At 34.8% G+C, this 21,561-nt stretch overlaps 1 protein-coding gene across 1 annotated transcript in view; it reads left to right on the top strand.

The window, feature by feature from the left end:
• The window catches only part of CFAP47 (cilia and flagella associated protein 47), a 275,466-nt gene that overhangs the window by 239,426 nt on the left and 14,479 nt on the right, over positions 1–21,561 (top strand). Inside the window, exons 60-62 of the mRNA XM_027689060.1 lie at positions 1,482–1,640; positions 12,835–13,006; positions 14,497–14,658. Of these exons, the coding sequence (XP_027544861.1) occupies positions 1,482–1,640; positions 12,835–13,006; positions 14,497–14,658 (493 nt within the window). The remainder of the gene's footprint in view (positions 1–1,481; positions 1,641–12,834; positions 13,007–14,496; positions 14,659–21,561) is intronic.

The raw sequence follows: 21,561 nt of genomic DNA, 5'->3' as shown, positions 1-21,561 counted from the left end.
ACTATCTCATGAGACCAATTAAAATGATCAGTGGTCACAGCCCATGTAGTACATGTTAGGTAGATGATAACTTGGTATCTTATAAAAGTGATTACAAGCAGAGGATCATCCAGAATACTTTTTTTATTCTTGTAGTCAAAGCACCATACACCAATTTAGATTGGAGAGGACCACTGGAGGTCATCTATTCCAACTCCCTGGTCAAAAGTAGGTTTAATTAGATCAGGTTTTTGAGGGACTTGTCCAGTGAAATCCCAGATGTATCTGACATTTATCCATAAATATTACTTAGCCATTTAGAAAAAAAAAATGTAAAGTCAATTCAGGTAGCAAGATGAGCTGTGGAATAAAAAAAGATGTGAACACAACATGTGCACACAGTAATCTGAAACATTTAGTAAGCTAGTGTAATGCAGACAATGTAATCTATTCTTAAAAAAGAAAGCTCTATAAATTACTTCAACCCTGTTAAACAGGAAAGGGAGTTACTTGAACTTGATGGATAAATATCTATTTTCCAAAATAATGATAGTGAATCAGAACTGAAAGTTGAAGCTAAATAAACATGGTATTGAAGAAAGAGTTTCATTGCTCTTTTTTAAAGCACTTTACATAATTACTCACCATGATATGGTTCTAAATTATTTATCATTAATTCCTGATGTTAAGTTCCGTTAATTTTTAAAGAAACATTGGGTGTAATTCTGATGAATATGACTTCTAGATCTTGACACTGATCAGCTCTTCTTTTTCATGTTGATTCCCATAACTCTAAAAATTCTAAGTGTTTTCTTTCAGTTCTTGCATGTAATTTTCTCCTTTTTGTCAACCAATAAATATTGAAAGAACCATAAAGAGTAACTATTGAAGTAAGCTTTAGAAAAACTAATGTGTAAGCTAGAGCCTAACAACTTTGTAATGGAAAAGACATATTCTAGAAGCAATAAATTAAAATCACTTCTGACTTGAAAAAAAACTCTGTCATGCTTCAAACAGAAACTTGTATGAGAATGCTTTTTATTCGACATACTTCTATTAAAGCTGAAGTTTGAACAACAGTTTTCTTAAATTAGGAAATCAAAGAGTAACTTAATATTCTTTCATTTAACCTTCAAATTCTTGTATTTCTTTGATTTTGTTTCAGTCTTCCTTTCTTATTGACATATTTTCAAACTATGCCATAATTCCTATTTGCAATTGAACTAAAATGAAGATACATTTAATAATTAAAAATAAGAGAGAAATTTGCAAGTGCTGTTAGGAACTAACTGTACAAAGAGATTTTTGTTTGCTTAGCAATATTTCTGCTACTTCACCTAAACAGAACAATGGAAACTGAAGGCTGGGGAAAAGCTTTTGTTTGTCTTGCTCCTCACTGGTATTTTGTTGTTCTCTAAGCACGTTTAACTTCAATGTTTAATTGCTTTGTTAAAATCAAGATGCCAGTGCTTTACAAATAACATGATTTTACTTTTCTGTAGTTGTGGTGCGCTGCCGAGCCAGGCAGAGAGTAGAGCAAAGAGTAGAAATGCTGCTGATGGGTGTAGTTCCTGGTGCAACTGCTGTGACTGATGCAAGAAATTCCGACATGGTTGATAGAGATAATTCAGCCAACACCCAAGAAGTTAAAGTCACTGATGGTAAGAATAAATAGTTTTGATATCATGCTATTTTAGGAATGTTGCAAATAAGGTAAGTACTTCACCAAATGTGCAGTTCAACCATGGCAAGTTGAGATTTAGAAAAATTGTCCCAGTCCATATTTCTATTGTTTTGCAAATATAGGATATCTGTTTAACAGTATGTCTTCAGCTATAGGCACCTTTGAACCTGAACCTGTCTTTTTTTTTTTTTTATCTGTCTTGACTGTAAGGCTTGCACGCAATACAATCTCTGCTTCAAAAGAGAGCAGCCTGCACAAAGTCTAAAGTTAGCAAAAATATGTCTGTGTAAGCACTGCAAAGAAACATTTATCTGCAGATTGTCTCTGTTTTTAAGATGCATTCCTACTAGCAGGCCAATATCTGCAGCAAAATGGATTGAAGAAGGAGGACTTGTACGAAAGAAGTGATAAAGTTCTGTTAAAGGATAGCTTCCACTTACTGTTAATCTGCTGAGAACACAGTGAAAATAAATTTCTTCAGAGATACCCCAGCCTTTCATATTATACCTCTCCCTGAAACAGAATGGTACAACACATAGGTGGTAAGAAAAGAATGCTTGTTACTGCTGTATCGCTGGTATTTCTTTTAATAGATGTGCCTTGCCAGTCATTGTCACTACAATAAATTTGAAAATTGTGCACCTTTGAAACTTAACATTATGACATATCAGACAGCCTAATGTGTGTTTAACTTAGCTGTAAATGAGGCAAGGGATTTCACCCATACTCAAACTTTGTGTAACAGTGTAATGCATTGAAAGGTCATAAAAAGTGAGTTTACAGATGTTGCTGTGATTGCAATGAGGTGATCAGTTGGAGAGGCAGCAAACTTTGCTGTTGTGCCTCGTTTCTGCCATTTACAGTCTGTTCCAACAGAGGCTTGGCAGGAATACCATGTTACAGAAACTGTCCTGTCAAATATTATGAAAACCTGAAAAGCTGTAAAAGGTAAATCTAGATGAATTACATCCTTCCTACAAGGTTGATTTGTATGCAAACATGCCCATGCTCTGCACACTGACCATTGTAGTCCCATATAAGCAATTACTGTCCAGATCTTTAAACAGATTTTATTTTTGAAAGCTTTTAAAAAAGGAGGAGATCTGGAGTTGAACTGTTACAAGAGCTTGCACAGCATATACTTACTGATTAGTTAGTATTTTTAATTACTTACTTAAACTTTATATTTCCTCTTATTGCAATGTCAAAGATAATTTATAATCTGGGCATATTATTATTTTATACTCCCATATTAAAAAATGTTAGTGGTCAGTCTAGTAAAACGAAAAGATGTGAAGCTCTCAGTATACATTCTTTCCTCTTTGGAGAACTGTGAATACTATTATATAACTGTGAATACTATCATATAACTTTATTCATCCTTTTGAGAACTGCTGTCCATCAAGATACAGAGGGACTTTTTTTTTTTTTAACATAGAGTAATGTGTTTAGCTCTTTACTGACTTGTCACATATGAGCAGGCTACCTTAAGCATACTTGAGCTATTTCCCTTCATCTGAATTGACATGAAAAACATACATTGAGCAAACTGAGGCAGCATTTTGAAAGACTTGCAGGTTCCTGATGTGTAGTGCTTGTTTTATTCATGGGAACAATTTGTTAATACTGGCTTCTGCACATACTGCATTGATTTGGCACATTGCATCTTTTCAAGCAAAAAGTCTGGTAATGAAATGCTTTACACCATAGGTAGTAAGATCATTTATAACTATGCTTTTCATGGTTTTTAGTGACATTAAAATGTCATTATTTATAGATGAATTTGATGCCTATTAGGAATCAACTTTAATGGTACTATCTGAGCTTTCTGCAGTCTACCAGAAATAATAGAAATAAAAGCCTAAACCTCTAAGATAACAGCCCAGCAAGCTGTTCTTCATTTTTTTTCTCTTCTGAAAGAGTGATTCATCAGAGTGTATGTGTGATGTGTAATAAGCAGTTTTTACATCCAAAGATAAATGATGATAATTACTGGCAGATCAGATTTAAACAGCTAATAATGTGCTTCAGTACTTAAGGTATTTGGACAAGTATAAATACTTTAAAGTGAAAAATCTTCAAGCATGTCTTTTACATAAAATATCAATTTCATCCAACAGAGATCATTTGACACAGAAAACTATTAAAATTTCTTAAGAAGGGACCATCTAAATAGTATCTATCTGAAATGATATAGTTTGTTGTTCTGAAGTCAGCAAAGTTACAGGGATCAAATAATAAAAACCTAATGTTTTAGACATAGCAAATGTAATATGGCCCTTTAAAAAATAATTTTCAATTGCATTAAATGCATATTTTCACTCTAGATGTATTTTTCGTCTTTTTTCTTAAATGTGGTTCTAAAGATATCTTTTTCAGTAAAGAAAATTTAAGAGCTGAGATTCATCTAAACAAGTGTGAGGGCTGTTATTTTATATTCTAATAAAACAGCATTTTTAGTTTGCTTTAAGGGTTCAATAGGAAATACAGGCATATTTCCTTTTCCTTGAAATTCTATTTAATGTGGCAGATCTGGATCAGGAGGGTCACCTTTAGGATATGAGTTCAATAACATTGGATATGACCAAAGAAATCTTAACACCAGAGGAAAGAAAAATGCTAGTATAGGTGGAGACAAAATATTTTTATAGACTTAATCTCTCCTCCAGAGATTTTAATGAAATTCCTGATAAAATGTAGCAGGTTAATATTGAAAGCAATATGAAGAGGATAATAAATGATGAAGATGGCCCTCTGTCCTACTTAAGCCATCTCCGTATTGTCAGAATCATTGTGGCATTATTTTTAAAATTATCTTTGAGGATGAGAGAATTATAGCTATATAAATGAGAAATTCTTACTCTGCAAAAGTATAAGAAAGAATAACAAACTGCTTGTTTTGGATTAACAGCGGATGAAAGAAGTGAGCAATGTCAAAATGGAAGTGTTAACAATGGGGTGAACCACTGACTGGGTCACTATGTTATGGATTATTACCTTGTAGTTAAGGGTAAAAATTCCTGCTGGAAAACAGGGAACTAGTAGAAGTCAAAGAAGAGAGCATCAGAGAGAAATGAAAGCCTTAGATAGATTATCATGTCAGCTACTTAGTTTTTGCTTACATCTGGCTGTTTGTTTCTTAATTTATGAGTGAAGCATGGGAGAGGTTTGATGTTTATTTTCTTTATTGAACTGAAATAATGCCAGGCATTTTAATGAAGAATTTCAAATAGGACTTTATTTACTTGTTGATATACAAGGCTACCACTGGGTCCATTAAAAAAAGAAAAGAAAAAAATTAGCATAATTTTTTATCTCATAAGTAACCCCTCCTACTCCTGTTTCTTAATAGAAGTGGAACAGTAATGACAAATACTGAAAAAAATGAAGAACTTATGAATTGTGAGCAAACATGGTTTGGAACTGCTTTTATTTCTGTTTACAGAACAGGCACTCATTTCTGCTTCTTTAACATTTTATAAAATGTTGAAATCTGCAAGCCTTAGGAATGAGAAGCATCATTATGTTAATTAAAATTACTTTCTGACACTTATGCAAAATCATGCTCAGTTTAAATATTCAATGCTTACAAGGAACCAGATCAATTATAAACTAATCTGAAGTTATTTATTCAGCTTCACAAAATTGCAAAAACAATAAATAATACAAACCTAGAAATTAATAAATTCTTCCAGGTGTTACTCTTCAGTATGATGTACATCCAGGAAACATGAGAAGTCCAAAAGAACTGATTGACTAACCCAACATAATGTATCTCTGAAACAAGAATACATAGAGAGATATCTCTTAAAATGATTTTGAGCTAGTGGATGAGAAAAACCTATGCAATATAATTTGCTGCAAGAGTCTATTAATTACTTTAATTGTTATATGACTGTGATTGCCATTCCTCCCATTTCTTGCTCACAGAATTTTCTATAATTGCTGTGGTTGGATGGTAAGGAAGTATTGCTTCCAATAAAAGTGGAACTACTACACCCTTGTTTTGTAAAGATATTTTGGGAAAGCTTCTGTAACTCAAAACTGTAGCCAACACGGCTCTCCAGGACCTTAACTGTGCTTCTGCAACATCATAGCACCTCACAGTGACCTATCTGCATTAATTTGCACTATTTTTTGAATTATTTTGTCATAATTTATGGGACATCAACAAAATCTTGCTAATCAAAGCCCTTAAGAGATACAGTTTTAGGTTTCCTAGAAGTACAATGAAGCAGTGCTCTCCTTGTCTCAGCTTTTTAATATAGAAAAGCAAGTAGAGGGTTTATGCACCTAAATTTGCCTCAGAAAATGTATCTGACAGTCACTGTAGTAAAAAACTACGTGCACATGTGCAACTGTTCTACCCTAAATGCTCTTCTATTTCCAGGTTATTACATCCTATTGTCATTTTTGTGCTAAAATTCTTTGTCCCTGTCTTCTGTGTCTGAAGCTGCACTGTTCAAGTTTTGTTGGTCTTACAGAAAATGAAGTTATTATCTCTAGATCCCCTTCATCTCTCCCACACTGCACATTTCCAACAGAACATGATGAAAAAAAAAACAAATAACCCCAAACCAAACAACCTTCTCCTGTTGTTTTGGAGAATGTATACAACTTTATGTTTTTATAAATTAGTGTATCAGGCCTCTAGTTTTGACAGTTTAAGAACACATTGATCTGAAGCTTTGAAGATATAGCTAGATATTAAAACTATAAGCCAAGTGACTAGAAGTTACATAGAATCACCACAGAGCATTGAATGAAATTGTGACCTTGGGCCATTACTCTTTCTTCAAGCCACCTGAGGAATACAGAGTGAAACCTCAGAAATTTGCTACACTGAACTTTTATTAATTCTGAAACTTGATTTGTATCCAAAATATAACATAAATGGATACCTCCCCTGAGATTACATCTGTTTTACAGTAGAGGATCTTACACTACCCTGTTATGGATGTTCCATATTATGTATAGCTGAATGCAGTCTCTTGGATAAGGAAAAGGAAGGAAAAAAATGTGACCCTGGTGATTAGGTTCTGTGTTCCAGTCTCTGTGGCTCAGCTTATTTTGTATATTAAAAAAAGTTAGAAGATAAAAAATGGATCCTTTTGGAATAGACCATAGTATGGTGTAAAACTATCAAGGACTATTGAAAAAACTGTGACGTGACTTTTCAATTTAGCCTCTCTGTGTGCCAACACAAATTGAATGTTTTGGTTAAAAGACAGCTTGAGTTGTTACTGATTTCCATGGGTGACATTCAAAGTGAGGCAAATGGGTGAGAATACCATCAAAAAATAATGTCTGTGTGAATTAAGACTAAATAATGAGATATGTTCATGAAGAAGCTGCTTTGATGTTTCCTGTACCCAGCCAATGATGTGATCTTTATATGCTAGAGCTTCTGGATAAATGAAGACAAGGCTAAATAGAAGGTGAGCCTGTTGGAAAAGCAATATAATGCTTATGAAGAAACACAATTTATTCCTTTATAGAATTAATTTATAGGTTAGTGTACGAATCTGAATAGAATATCGGATCCAAGGAGAATAATGTGGGAGATCCTTTGGGCTGATGAGAATCCTTTTGCTTTTTCTGAGGTTTTGGTTTTAATTTACTATGCCAAGTAATATCAAAAGAAAGAAAGTGTTAAGGCAGGTGGATGGATAGGCATAGTGAAAAGGGAATTAGTGCAAAAGGGATTCAGAGAGAGAGAATATATGGAAACAATCTGCAGAAATATATGTGGAACAGGAGATACCAGATGCCCACTATGTGTTTCATATACATGGATTCACAAGCTTCCATTTCAGTTGTTGCAGTGTTTGGAAGAAACATGCTCAAAAAAAGTGGGGAGGAAAGGCTTTCAACTGCTCTCTTTACAGTAGAAACTTGGTTTAGAAGTGGATAGCTGTTTTAAAGAAGAGTTTTGAAAGAGAAAAATAAGGAAACAAAAATATCAAATGTAAGAAAAAATTTAGGAAATAAGAATTCAAGTTTGTTGCTATTCCTAGGGAAATAGGCAGTATGATGTAGGGTTATAAAAAGATGTGGCTAAGAGTGGAATTTTGCAGAGCCTTGAAGCTATGGATGAAGAGCTTTGACTGGATATGGAAAGAGAAATAAATTTGCAGGGAAGAGATATGAAGATATATATGCAGAACTTCGTTGAGTGTTTCCTTGACTTCCAATGAAGATCAATGACTATATTATCAACAGGAGGATATAGCTTTTTTAAATTCATTTATTTCTATGTATTTAAGGTGATTTAGGGGACCCCTGGTGGCCTAGTGGTTAGCATGTGGGACTCTCACCACTGCGACCCAAGTTTGAATCCCAGTCCCCCGGGCAGATGGAGCCCGTTAGCCCTGTGAGGCCATCCATCTATGAGAAGGTCACTCTAAACAAACCTACATCCTGAGGACCTCACTGCCATTGTCCAAGCTTGCTTGGCCCCGGCAGATGAACCTTAGGATTAAAGGGTGGGCTCAGTTCAGCGCAGGCTGTGTCTCACCTAAAAAATCCATTGCGCAGGCTGGAAAGGTAAAAGACCTTTCCCAAAATCTTCGTTCGCGAAGACTGGCCATTATTATTATTTTATTTAAGGTGATTTGACGTCTCACATTTAATAAAGTTATGATGTTATCTTTGTTGTTATTTTTAATGCTCTACATACAGCACTTTTGTACCTGTATGAAGCAATTTGGTGAAAGGTATGTTAAGCTACAGGCAGGTCTTTTGGGATTCTTGTGCAATTTGTTTATTCTGCTGATATTATCATGGAGTTATGACATTTTACAGTGAGAAATAGCTATTCAATTCTAAGCTGAGATACATTTCTTGCTGCCCAGATGATAATGTCTACTTAAATGTTAGGATGTTGACCACCAGACTTCCTTTTAATTTTCTTCCTTTATTACTCTTGTAATTCACTTTTTGCTTTTCACTTGAATATTTACTTGAAAACTGTATTAAAATGGTTTAATCTACTGTACAATAATGTATCTTATCTGCCTCTGATTTTGCTGGTGAGGTGTTTCTGCATGTTTAATGTTCATTCCCCATTGTCTGCTGAGTTTCATCAGTGTGTGTGTCAAGACTCCTGGAAGACAGTGGAGAAGCAGGAAAAGGACAAGTGTCAGATGAGAGCTGAATGGGGCTATGAAGAAAGATATTTCATAAGATTTGGAAGGTCAAGATGAGATGCTGGATGTCTAGCAAAAATAAGTAGTGAACGTCTGTTTTTTTAGTTTCTGTTTTAGCAGTTTAGAGACTATTAGATCAAGAGGAGAAGAAATCTTTGTTGGGTGTCAGGGCCAGAATAGACACTTAGTCTTGAAAAATTATCAGAATGAGTGAAAAAACTCAGTGAGAGAGTGCAGTATGTTACATTCAGCACCAAATGAAAATAATTAATCTGGCTTATGAAAAGCATGAAACTGCGAATTTATGAACGGCTGGGCTTTCACTGCATGTTTGTATTTGGTGATTGCACTGCCCTCCTTTATTAAATGACTGCAAGTAAGACTGCAGCCTGGTGAAAGGGAGGTGAGAAAGGCCAGTTAAGTGAATTCACTTGCATCTCTGTTTTATTGCATCCATCCAAGGAAAAGCCCCTGTAATGGGGATAAGCATTTCAGTAGTCTGAGCATCTTTCCATCACAGCTTTAGTTTCTGTCTGTCTCATTGGAAATGGGAGATAGTGTGAAAGTAAAGAGAGTCCCTTGAGAAGATCCTCCCCTGTGCCATTTCTATGTCACCAAGTCTGCCACAGATTAAGCACTACGTGTGGAAAGCTCAGGCAGCTTGATCTTGAGACTGCAGCCTCACAGGCCAGTGTCCATTAGAATTTTATCATCAGAAAACACATTCTATAACGAGCTGGGCTTCGGTGAAATCAAACACTCACTTTTCAAAAACGGGAGGAAGGTACAAAGGCTTCTCTAATGACAGAGTGAAACTCTATTTGAGGTCAGATATATCCAGTGGGCCTTTCACAGTACCTTCTATAGACATTAGGCCTGTCTACAAATGTCTTTGTTATCAACTCTTTTGAAGTTTGAATATGGGTTCTTTTCCACTAAAAAGTCATGTAAATTTCCGAGATCCTTATTTTGTGAACCTGGTAGACTAGTCTTTTAATTTTTAGATGCATGACATCTATTAATTAGTGTTACAGTAAATGTAACAGTCACACAAAAATTCGCATTTTCTCAATTTATATGCTCAGAGTGTAAAATCCTTCGATTTTTTTTTTAAAGTGGTCTATATCCTTTCATCTTCTTAGAAGCTATTTAAACAAACCACATACTTTTTAAGAAATGTCCTTACTAGCATTTGAAAATAAATGTCAGCCAAGTTATAGAACTGTATAGCTGAAAAACCTGATTGGTTTTTAAACATAGCTGCTTCAGCAATTCTGCATACACAATGTTGCCGAGATGCATACTACCTTTGTGGAAATCATTATTTGCACAAATGAAAACACTTAAAGACTGAGATTAATTGCCTTTCAAAAGAAGAAATGTTTAATGCTTAAAAAAATTGTCTTGGAATAATTACCTCAAAACATATTCTTACTCCTTTTCTTAGATAATGCAAAGTATTATTGAGTAAATGTGAGGAAGTAATATTTTTAATAATCAGAACTTCTATTCCCTGGATGTAACCAGCTGCATATAAATAGCATGCTTTTATCTTCCCGGTGTTTGGATAGATAAAAATCTCTGTGTTGAGTCAGGTGTGGCTAAAGCTCTCCCTGCTGCTCTCTATTTACAGAACAGAAGTGGATTAATTGGGTGTACTTTATATTAGCATGTGTATTTTACAACTTGTATTAGATAAAACAAGAATTCTACCTGTACTAAAAATGATGATTTTTAAAAAGAAAACTAGTGAATGAAAGCGAGCTGGGCTAAAGGGTCAAGGCATATTTGAACAGTATGTTATATTGTATTTGGCTTTATGTCAAAGAAAATGTTAATTCTGTCTCCATGTTTTATTTCTTTTACCATCGCAATTGAAAGTGAAAATTCTAAGAGTCAAGAGAACTCTGAATATTTGACAAATTGGACATTTTACTAGCCATGATTCATTACTTTTTTTTTTTCTCTTGCTTCTACCAGTTTGTTTAAGCAGCATATGTATTACGGAATTGTCTAGAATCAAATATTAACATTTCAGAGAGGCTTCCTAATTATTCCTAATATAATAGTCTTCAGGGCAGCTGTGATGAAAATATAATTATATTTTTCATTTTTGAGCAGTCCTAAACTAGATCAGGAGCCTAGATCAAAACCAGTTAAGGGACCAGCATAACTAGGCTTTCAAATATTGGCAGTAATAAATGCATTATTTTTCCTTATCTGTTGAAAGTATTGAAATATTTTAACTAATTACTTAATATGAGCACAGAACAGGTTACAAAACAGCCTGGAGCAGAAAAAATATAAATATTTAATTGCTACTAACTAGAAGATTCTATATACATATGTCAAACCAAACCCAAATATCTTTGGATACTAAAAGCAACATGTAATTCACAATGTTTTCTTCCTAGCATCTGAAGTATAAAATAAGATTTTCCTGAGTATTATTGTGGAAAGAAACATATGCTCAAAAGTTGCAATTTTTTTCACTGTGGAATGCTCCAAATGATGTTATCCTTTCTCTCCCATTGATTGTCAATGTCTTAATCTTCATGTTCTAACATTTGTTTAGGGCGACTGCTAAAAGCTTTGGGCTGTTTTGGAATCAGTGCTTGGCATAAACATTATATTTTTCAAATAGAGAAACAGGAAAGCATGGAACAATGTAGGATGATCCTAAATTTTATAAACTGTAGGAAGAATGTTCATGTTTAATTTCATTGTAACAAGTTATATTTATTGTAATACAGTGCATGTATGATAGTTGGATTAATATATGAAAATCCTATATATTTGGTACTCAGTGTGTATCTACTATGACTGATAACCCCATATGTTGGGAATAATATTTTGCTTATCTGTGTGCCTCTTTAGTAGGAATTGTACAGAGATTTGTGAAGTATCTACTTAAAAGAGTTAGAAATATTTCGATATAAGCTGCTGCATTTCTTGAGGTTGATCTGTGTGTTCAAAAACAAGGCAACAAAGGTTCACGCCTTTTGTCAGCTGACGAAGTGAGAAGAAGGAATTTGAACATTTCAGAGAAGGAGGAAGGACTAGAAGCATAAGAAGGGTTAATACTCACTTAAATTTGGGTAGTCTTACAGATTGGCAGAACTAAAGTAAGCTTTTCCTCAAGCATCTCACAGTGCATTGTCTCTTTGACTTTTTATATAAACAAATCTGTAGACTGTATTTTAGAATTCCAAGTCAGAAGGCCTTGGGAATTAACTCTGCAGCTGACTGGCACTCTGTAGCTGGGATATGTGTACAGGGATGGATACACAGCAGTTCTGTACAACACATTGTACTCATCTGTGCAAATTCAAAATGTGTCCTGAGATATGTGGTCACAGTAAAACGAAATCTCCTGTAGGATTTAGTGGTTGTGTTTAAAGCACTTCTCATCCATAAAATGTGTAAAACTTTTAAATAGATTAGCAGCTTGATTTTCTTTTCCTCATAAAAATGTTCCCTTCTGTGCACAAATTACTATTGTATACTGAATATCTCAGTTTTCTTTATTACAGCTGCAGGACATATTTGATTCAAGAAGCTCAGCTATTTATTCTTATGTCATTACTACTTGGCCTTATCATGGCTGCTACAGGGAAAAAGAGAAGAGGCTACTAGTGACATCTTCACTATTTCTCTTTATTGTTTCTCAGGCTTGCAGCCATCAGTGGCACTCATGTCCTTAATGACTTTCTTTTTTTTTGATTGTCCCAATGGCATGACTCAAAAATAGTATTACATTCTTGCAGTTTTCATTTGGCGGATGCACTAGAAATATCTCAGCATAATGCAGAAGTGGTAGTCAGAACAATATTACTGTAACCATTTGCATATCCTAAGTAGCTTGTCATATGAAATGGGAAGATTTTGCTATGCAGTCAGAAGGAAATCAGTCAAGTTTTAGATAATTACTAGTTTTACTTGTCTGTCATTTTTAGTAACAAATGAAAGAATAGCCAGCCAACTGTGAGAATAAGACTGATCTTTTTCTCTTGTATCATTTAGGTTTCTCTGCAACAGCGGAGTTTCTCTATGAATTGCAATATCAATCAAATGAAATTAGATCTCAGCTTGAATCTTTGGTTGGTATGCATCTGGTTCAAAAAGAATGGGATACAGAATCTGGAATTGTAACACTAATCTTTAATGTTGTGTTTGCACCTAACAAACCAATGAGGTAAGCTCTTGTTCCTTATTGCCAACAGAACATGTAATGAACTCCTGTCTCATCACTTTTAGCTGCGTAAGCACCCCCCTTCATTCTTTTCCTCATCTTTTTTTCACCTCTGAGATCTATTATTTTAGATTTTCTCACTTTCTGCTTCTCAGTGTGATACAGTGTTTCTTTTTAATGCCTGTGAGATGGTTCTGTTGGGTTACTTCCATAGCCTGTGTGGAAGCCCATTTTACTTCTAAACATTGGAGTATTGAAAGACTTTCAATGGAAATTAGTTGTTCTCAAATTTCATGGAAAGCATACAGACAAGATGGTCTATCAGTCTTGAAAAATTTTTCCTAGACGAACATGTGTGCATATTCTTTGGCTGCATGGGATAGTTAAATTTGAATTTAGTCTCTAGTGCTCTGGTAACAATGATCCACAGGAAAACATTATCCTCTTTTATAGCTGTGATGTGAGAAATGATGGATTTTCTTTGATTTACATTGGCACATCCCATTTCTTTAAAAGGAAACTATGGAAGGGACCTCCTTTTAGAGAGAGAGAAGTTGTGCCTTTCTTTTGAAGCAGTGAAATGTGTGTGGGGAGGAGGTTGGAAAGAAGCTTCTGTAAAATGCAGGCACACAGTAAATTCAGAGTCCCAACATTACCAGGAGTGTTAGGGAGCAGTCACTGCTGAATATCATGGATTGCATGCAAAAAGGTTATCTTTAGGGTGCAGGAGGTTACTCTTTACTTGCAGCAGTCCATAAGGTTAATGAAATAAACAAAGAGCAAACCTTTAGGAAAAAACTATCCTCCCACTGCATGCAGTGTCATTGTGTCAGAGAGGGGGTAATTTAGAAACCCTTTTTATTTCTACTCTGTCCTTTTTATTTTATTATTTTCTGATTTGGTTTGGGTTTATTTTATCTTTGCATACTTGAGACTTATCAGGGTTCATGCAGAGACTCAATGACTGCAATTAATTAATTTCTTTATCTTCAGAATCTACAGCACCAACTCTTTTCTTAGGAATCTAAAGACATAAGAGTCTGGAATTTTTATAAAGTACATGGACATTTGTCAGATCTGCTTGATTCTAATATGAACTGCTAACATACTCTGGACAAAATTTTCCTCTAAGACCACAATAACTAAAGAATAATTATTAAAACAAATTTACTTAAGTTTGTTTAACTCACGAGAGAGTAAGTAGAAGAATAATAAAATCTCATAGCTGTACCAGCCATTTTTCTTTTATATTATGTTCTTTTTTGTACTTTGCCGTAAATATCCAGTTCTATTTAGTCTATGTTCCAGTCAAGTGCACCTGATATATACTATGCCTTGCAAAATTAAGGATATATTCCAAACTAAAGTAATTTGTATTTAATTTTACTGTGGTTTGCTTCTACACACTCAAGCTTTATTTTGGGCATAATTTAGTCAGTTTATGTTTTATAATGTCTTTCTATGTATTGAATGTTTTTATCTGAAATTTTAAGGAACGAGGCAACTCTCATGATACAATGGACTGCAGGAGGTGCTTGGAAGTTTCCACTGCAGTTCATTGCTACGGAGCCAGAAGTAGATGATGTCATCAACATTGAAGCAGTTGGCCTGAATAAGGAATCTGTGGTTGGGTTTAAACTTACAAGCCAGACAAGGTAAAAATACTTATGCTCAAGTATTTATGCAGTTTTCTGAGCGTACAACTCACACTCAAATACATCAGTTAGAACAGATTTGGGCAACAGAAACATAAATGGGTTGCAGCTATTTCATCATTAATTTCAAGTACTACATTTTTTAAGTAGCAAATGTGATTTTGAAGCTGTGCTATAGAAAAAAAGAAACATTCTATATTTGGGCTCTGGCTTCTCAAATGGAATAGATCCAAATGTTTATGTCATGAGTTTAGTTTTACCGTAGAAAGCTTGGGTGTGTGCTAAAATGTGTAATACAATGGGAAGGAAGGTGTGTTGTGATATTAAAGGCTCACTGTGAAAGTCTTAATGGTTTTACTAATAGATTTTTTTCAAAATACTTAATGCTTACACCAAGAATATTCCTTTGCATTGTGCTTTAAAAAGTTTTAAATGTGCCATTCTTTTTAAAATGTTCCTGGTGTATTATGTAAGCATGTTATAAATTCAGCTTTACTCTGTCCTTCCACTGTGTTTCTTCAGTATTTTGTTGCTCTCCTTTTTTAAAATTCCTGCAGAAATCTCTGTTAATATATTTTTTATATGTATCAATTATTTTCTCAGGCTTTCACAATGTTATATCAAACTCATAGTGTCATTTTTATACAGCAGGAAGTCAAGGAATAAATTATGTCATAATGATAGGTGAATTTTAAAACAGTAAACAGTGAACCTGAAAGAATCATGATACTTGCAATCTATTTAGCTTATGGAAGTTTTTGAGTTTCTTTTTTTCCTTTAAAATTAACTATTTTTCATATATATATATATATATATATATAGTGTGCCAGACATGCAGATTGACACTTAGCTTCCATCATAGAAGCTACATCCTTTTGTAGCATTCCCCTCAGGAAGTCTCTTTGGTTCCAACCAATTTTTTTGTTTGTTTGTTTTTTAAGAGCTTATTTCCAAAAGCTGTGCCTCTAAGATGGACAGTGGTTCCAGGTTTTAGATGTCTGTCAGTGATAATAATTACTGGGGACTCTGAAAAAGGCTCCTATCACAGTGTTCAAGTTAACAGCTTCAATGGAATGGGCTGTTTCAGGAGCAAAAGTGAAGCAGTTGCTCTGACAATACTGTAATCTCCTGGTAGGTCTTTGATAGTAGTGAAGATACCTAAAGTTCTCCAGAAAGGTATTGTAAATCTGAGTCATTACAGTTATATAAAGAAAGAGGCACGATGGAAGACAGATTCTCTTTTGCCCTTAAACAAATTCCAGCTTTATTTTGTACAACAAGTGTTCCCCCCATACATATCAAATACAAAGTGCAATGCATGTGCTAAATAAGTTCCATGTTGTAAGTGGTACCAGCAACTGCACACATTGTGCATTAGGAAGGGCCAGCAGGTCAAGGAAGGTGATCTTGCCCCTCTGCTCAGCCCAGGTGAGGAGAACTGTTTCCAGTTCTGGGCTCCTCAGGACAAGAGAGACATGGAGCTCCTGGAGCGGGTCCAGTGGAGGGTGACAAAGTTGATTAAAGGACTGGAGCATCTCTCTTGTGAGGAAAGGCTGAGGGAGCTGGGCCTGTTCAGCTTCAAGAAGAGACAGCTGAGAGGTCATATACAAGCATCTGAAGGGGGGGTGTCAGAGCATGGACCAGGCTCTGCTCAGTGGTGCCAAGCAACAGGACAAGAGGTAACAGGCAGAAACTGATGCCCAGGAAGTTCCACTGGAACATGAGGAAGAACTTCTTTGCTGTGCAGTGACCGAGCACTGGAACAGTTTGCCCAGAGAGGGTGGGGAGTCTCCCTCACTGGAGACATTCCAGAACCATCTGAATGCAATCCTGTGCCATGTGCTCTGGGATGACCCTGCTTGAGCGGGGAGGTTGGACCAAATGGCCCACTGTGGTCTCTTCCAACTCGACCCATTCTGTGATCCTGTGAATTCTGTGAACTGCTCTGTAAGTTTTATATTGCTTTATCTTGTCTTTGATTTGCTTAGGAGATTTTGGTGGTTGAGGTTTTGTATAGAAGTAGAACACTCAGCCAACCAACATTTAGTATACTGGACCTGCAGATTAAAAGCAATTACATAAGAAAACCATATATTACAGATGTAATTTAATGCTTGAATAACTCAAGTTACTTAGATTAAAAATAAAACAATGAAATATTAAAACATGGTTTAAAAGTTTCAAATGAGATATGGAGTGTCATTCCTTAGATCCTCCTAGAAAAAATGATCAACCCCTTGGAGTATTCTTAAGTAAACAATCAGCAGCACAATCCTATAAAGAATCAGTTCTGGTACTCGAAGAGAGGTGGTTCTTTTTTCAGCTTGCTTATAGATGCTTTCTCTCTTCCTTTGTTATGCTGGACAGTAGCTCTTGGCACTGCTACCTTGAGTGTAACTGTGGGGGAAACAGAGCTGTATTTCTGAGTAACCTGCTAGGAAGGAACTCTACAGATGTGTCTTTTTCTCCTGCTTCTGGCAGGACAGAGAGGTTGCACAGCATCACTGAGAACACCTATACATCTTTTTGAGCTAGCAGGGTGCATTTCTTTACAGCTCCTGCAACTCAAATGTGGTCTTCTCTCTTTAGTTCCACCCCTCCCCAGCAAAATCCTCAATGTGTTGAAAATGTTTCAGACTGAATTAATGATTTTGATGTAGTTGCCTCAGGAACAATGAACAGTTACAAATGGGAGATAGTTGCTACACTCTTCACAATGATCTGCAATAATGAAAGCTCTGAGAGTTCATGAAAATATGTAATGCACTCTTAGTACATTTAAAGTTCACAGGCACATGACCCCAATGTGAAATTGCCCAATATCTGCTTCAGTAAATAATGAAAGACACTGAGAATGCAGCTAAACAGTTTTGTTGTATGAGGAAAACTCAAATATATTTTTTTAAAACTATCTGCACCTAGAAAAGTTATGATATTTAAATATACCAATACTTTATTTTCAGCTTTAAAAATTCAAAAGTGACATGTTGAATGGTTTCTTGTATTGCCATTAAGCTTGATTAGAGTCAAATCAGCAGATTTCACTTGCTAAATAACAAAATTATGCCACTTCTTAACATTCATAGATGACCTTTTTTGGGTTCTATCATAAATGTAGGTTTAATTCAAGACCAGCTGAAATAATTTGCAGTATTTTCACTGAGGTAACTGGCTTTAGTACAAGCCCCTGTTTGAACTAACATTAGTGTTTGTTTTAATGCCAAATGCAGTGTAGGTATTGGTTTACAGGATAGTTTACAGAATGACAGCAGTATTGACCAAAAAGGATAGAATATTATCCTTGGAAATGAAAATTATAGAAGCTTGTTTGATATCCATCACAAATTATTGGTCTATTATTTTATGTTGAAATCTGTAATTGAAACAGAGAATAAAAATTCTCAAAGTAGTACTTAAGAAAGCTAGTCCTTTTTGTTCGTTTTACTGAAAATAATGTATTTTTAATCAATTTTGTTTTGGATCAGAACATTTGTATTAATATAGAACTGGGTTTTGGAGCTTATTTCTTGCTATATATTCCTGTATAGAGGTATTTTGATGATTGAATTTATTTCTTCACATTAAAATACAGATGTCCAGCTACAATAGAATGTTACCTTATTTGTTTTCCAGTGCAAATACTTCAGTAGCCAACAAGAAATGTGTGGATAGATAGATACAGATAAATACTATATTCACTTGGAAATTTTTTGTGAACTACCTTAGTTTTGAAGGTTCAGTCAAACTGGAGGATAATTCTCTACCGTTTGTTCTATCCGCTTGTTTCTCATACATAGTCTCCTTTCACCAATTTAGTTCTAGCTTTCCATGCACCTGTTAGTGATTATTTCAGTCACATATGGTTTCCCTTATACAGTAAAATGTTGTCCATCTTGCCATCCCAATCTGTCATTCAAATTCTCCGTTTATCACAAATGGGATATTTGTTATATTAAGGAAACTTCTTGGATAAACTCAAACTGCACCTCAGAAAAACATACACAGCACCTGCTATCACAAAAGCAGAGTGGTATTGATGTGGTCTCCACAGAGTGATATCTGCAAAATCCAAAGCTCCACCTGATTATAGAAACAGAGCTAAAATAAAGAGAAAAAAACCCAACCAAACAGGTGGGCTGGGGAGATGAGAATAAAGATCAAATTAGGCTTTAAAATGACTGCATATGCTGAGTTAGTTGTCTTAACCTACTTTTCACTGGAGATTTTCTTTATTTCTTCTATGTACATTTCCTAATGCGTAGAATAAATGTTCAATTAAAAACATTTCTTGATCACACAAAATTAATGTTAATTCTGTCTGAGGAATTAGAGAGCAACCCATTTTGTTTCTGTGCCCTCCCTAATTGTGAAGGGAAAAACAAAAAAAATATTTAGAGTTACAATTTTAAGAACCATTTTTGCTTTTCTGTAATTACTGCTGTATTTCTTTAGAACTAACATGAGCCAGAATTATATATGCTGCAAGGAAATGCATTCATTAAGTTCTCAGCACACGCACCCTCTCCCTCGCTCGCTCACATGTCGCTGTGCATGTTGCAGGCCTGGATTCCTCTGCCAATCTCTTTGTTAGCAGTTCTGCAGAATTCTACCATTAATCTAAAGATGTAATTAGAATACTTTATCTTAGCATCTCCCACATAGTGGCAGCTGCAAAGGACAAATGTTGACTGAGCTCCATGTTTTGGAGTCTGAATGGAGACCAGTGGAAAATATCAATAATGATGCACATGATGCAGACCTTTCAAAAAGTTACGATCTTCCTGCCTGGTAATACAATACCTGTCACACATTTAGCCAGGGGCTGTATCCAGTCATGTCACCTGGACTGCTTTTAGCAGGAAAAGTCAGTCAGTTTGCAGATGTAGTACCCGTGGGTAGAACAGGAATGAGACAGAAATTGTCTTGTGAAGATGAAACCTGCTTTGCTCCTGCTTTGCTTTTACAACATGTACACAACAAAAAGCCATGTCAAGGTTGGTGAAGCATCCCCCAACAGTCATTTATCGTGCAATGTTTCTTCATATTTTTTGAAAGTCTTTTAATTCAGAACCAGCCTTTCCAAAGCAACAGAAGTGATAGTTGCAGTCAAATCTTTTCAGATGTCCAGAGTTTAGGATTTAGAGTGGTTGATTAAACAAGAGTTTATTTGGGTATGAAACATAATGAATTTTGATAATAAACAAGGAGTTCCTAATTTTTTTTCATTGTCATTTTTTGGGTGGTAGGAAATTATCTAAATCACACCAAGTCACTATCATACCAATCACTAATAATTCTATAGAATTTGACAAATTAATACAGTTAATAAGTTTAAAGGACTTGACTGCGTAATTACTGAAATTTCTTGTTTCATCCAACAGATGCAAATTAACTGCAAATTACAAGAAGTAAGTTTAGTTATGATTAACTATTTTTGGAACCACATTGCAGCATTTTCAAACCATATCCCTTACTTACTGAAGCAGTTATGTACTTTACAGATTAAGATATTTTGTTATTCTTTTTTTAATTGAAAAAAAAAATCCCAAACATTTTGTCTAAAGCACTACGTGTTGCTTTTTATGTATGGCTTTTCAAAGTGCTGAGTTTTGTAAAGGAATACGTTTCTACAGGAATAATTTACTACTTCTGTGGTTTGAGGAAGAGAAACATTAAAGTTATTTTGAGCCTTTATTTAATAAAGGCTTATAGTTTCAGGTGTTTTGGGGTTTTTTATGTTTTGCAGTATGATCCCTACAGGAACATAAATTTTAAGTTTTTCTTTAGTCGAAGATGTAAGGTGCTATTATTTTTTTGTTTACTAATTTGAAAATTATCTAACACAAGAACACTGATGAACGCAGACTGATATTTAAGAACAAGACTAAAGGAGTAATTATAAATATGCCTATTGAAGAGTAGCTCAGTTTTATCTCTTCTAGGTTGCCATGACTTCATTGTCTAATTATTATTTCAATTCAAATTAATATTTACTCTTTTTCATTATTTAAGTGAGGGTAGAGTTCATATTGTCTGATAAAAGTATCAAAGCATTATGACAGGAGTTAGAGGAACACAGAGTTGGGAAGACACATTTACTTTCTCTGGTTTATAAAGCCTCTGACCTTACATTTACTAATTCATTTGTGCTTGGTTCATATGTATTTTCAAAACTCTAGACATCATAAAACATTAAAAAAGTATGTATCTTCCACCCTTCAATTAAACAAGAACCTTCTTGAAAAAATTCAGACTACCTCTCAACCATCCTTCATGGCTTAACAATGACAAGCCAAACATTGACTCTAGAGCTGTTTTACCTGAAGGAATAATCAAAAAGGAGGAATTAAATTTTAATGGTTTTAAAACACATAATTATTAATTTTTAATTTTACACTAAATATACAGACATGGGAAGCAATAATGTCCAAAATTCTGGTGGTATTCTGGGAATTTGATCTCCAGCTTTCTCTTTATTGTAAAAGATGAGAATGAGAAAGCAATTTATTTATGCTAGTGAGGTACCCAGGGTGCCAGTGTAACCCATGTAATATGGATGCCAATGAAAGCACTGATTGTTCTTTCTTGAGAGGACATCTTTAGATTTATCTTTAGAACAGTTCATGATTTATCAGCATTACAGGCATTGTGAAAGGTTCCTGTTTCTGATTGTGTGTAATTTTTTAATTGCTAGTTTTTTGTACAGTTAGCTATATCTTCATCATAACCCTTGCTGGCCTATCGTATTATGATCATATTATGGCTACACATTTAATTTGTCAGAATTTCTATTTGCCTTATTTGGACATAGTTTCTACTCTGAGAAACATTTTGTATCCAGCATATATTCACACTGTTTTGTTTAAAACTACCAAGCTTTGGGGAGTGGAGGAGAAGGAAACA

Source organism: Neopelma chrysocephalum, unplaced genomic scaffold (assembly GCF_003984885.1).
Source record: "Neopelma chrysocephalum unplaced genomic scaffold, ASM398488v2 Primary Assembly neopelma1_76, whole genome shotgun sequence".
Classification (NCBI taxonomy): Eukaryota; Metazoa; Chordata; class Aves; order Passeriformes; family Pipridae; genus Neopelma; species Neopelma chrysocephalum.
This window is presented reverse-complemented; position numbering and strand designations above follow the sequence as displayed.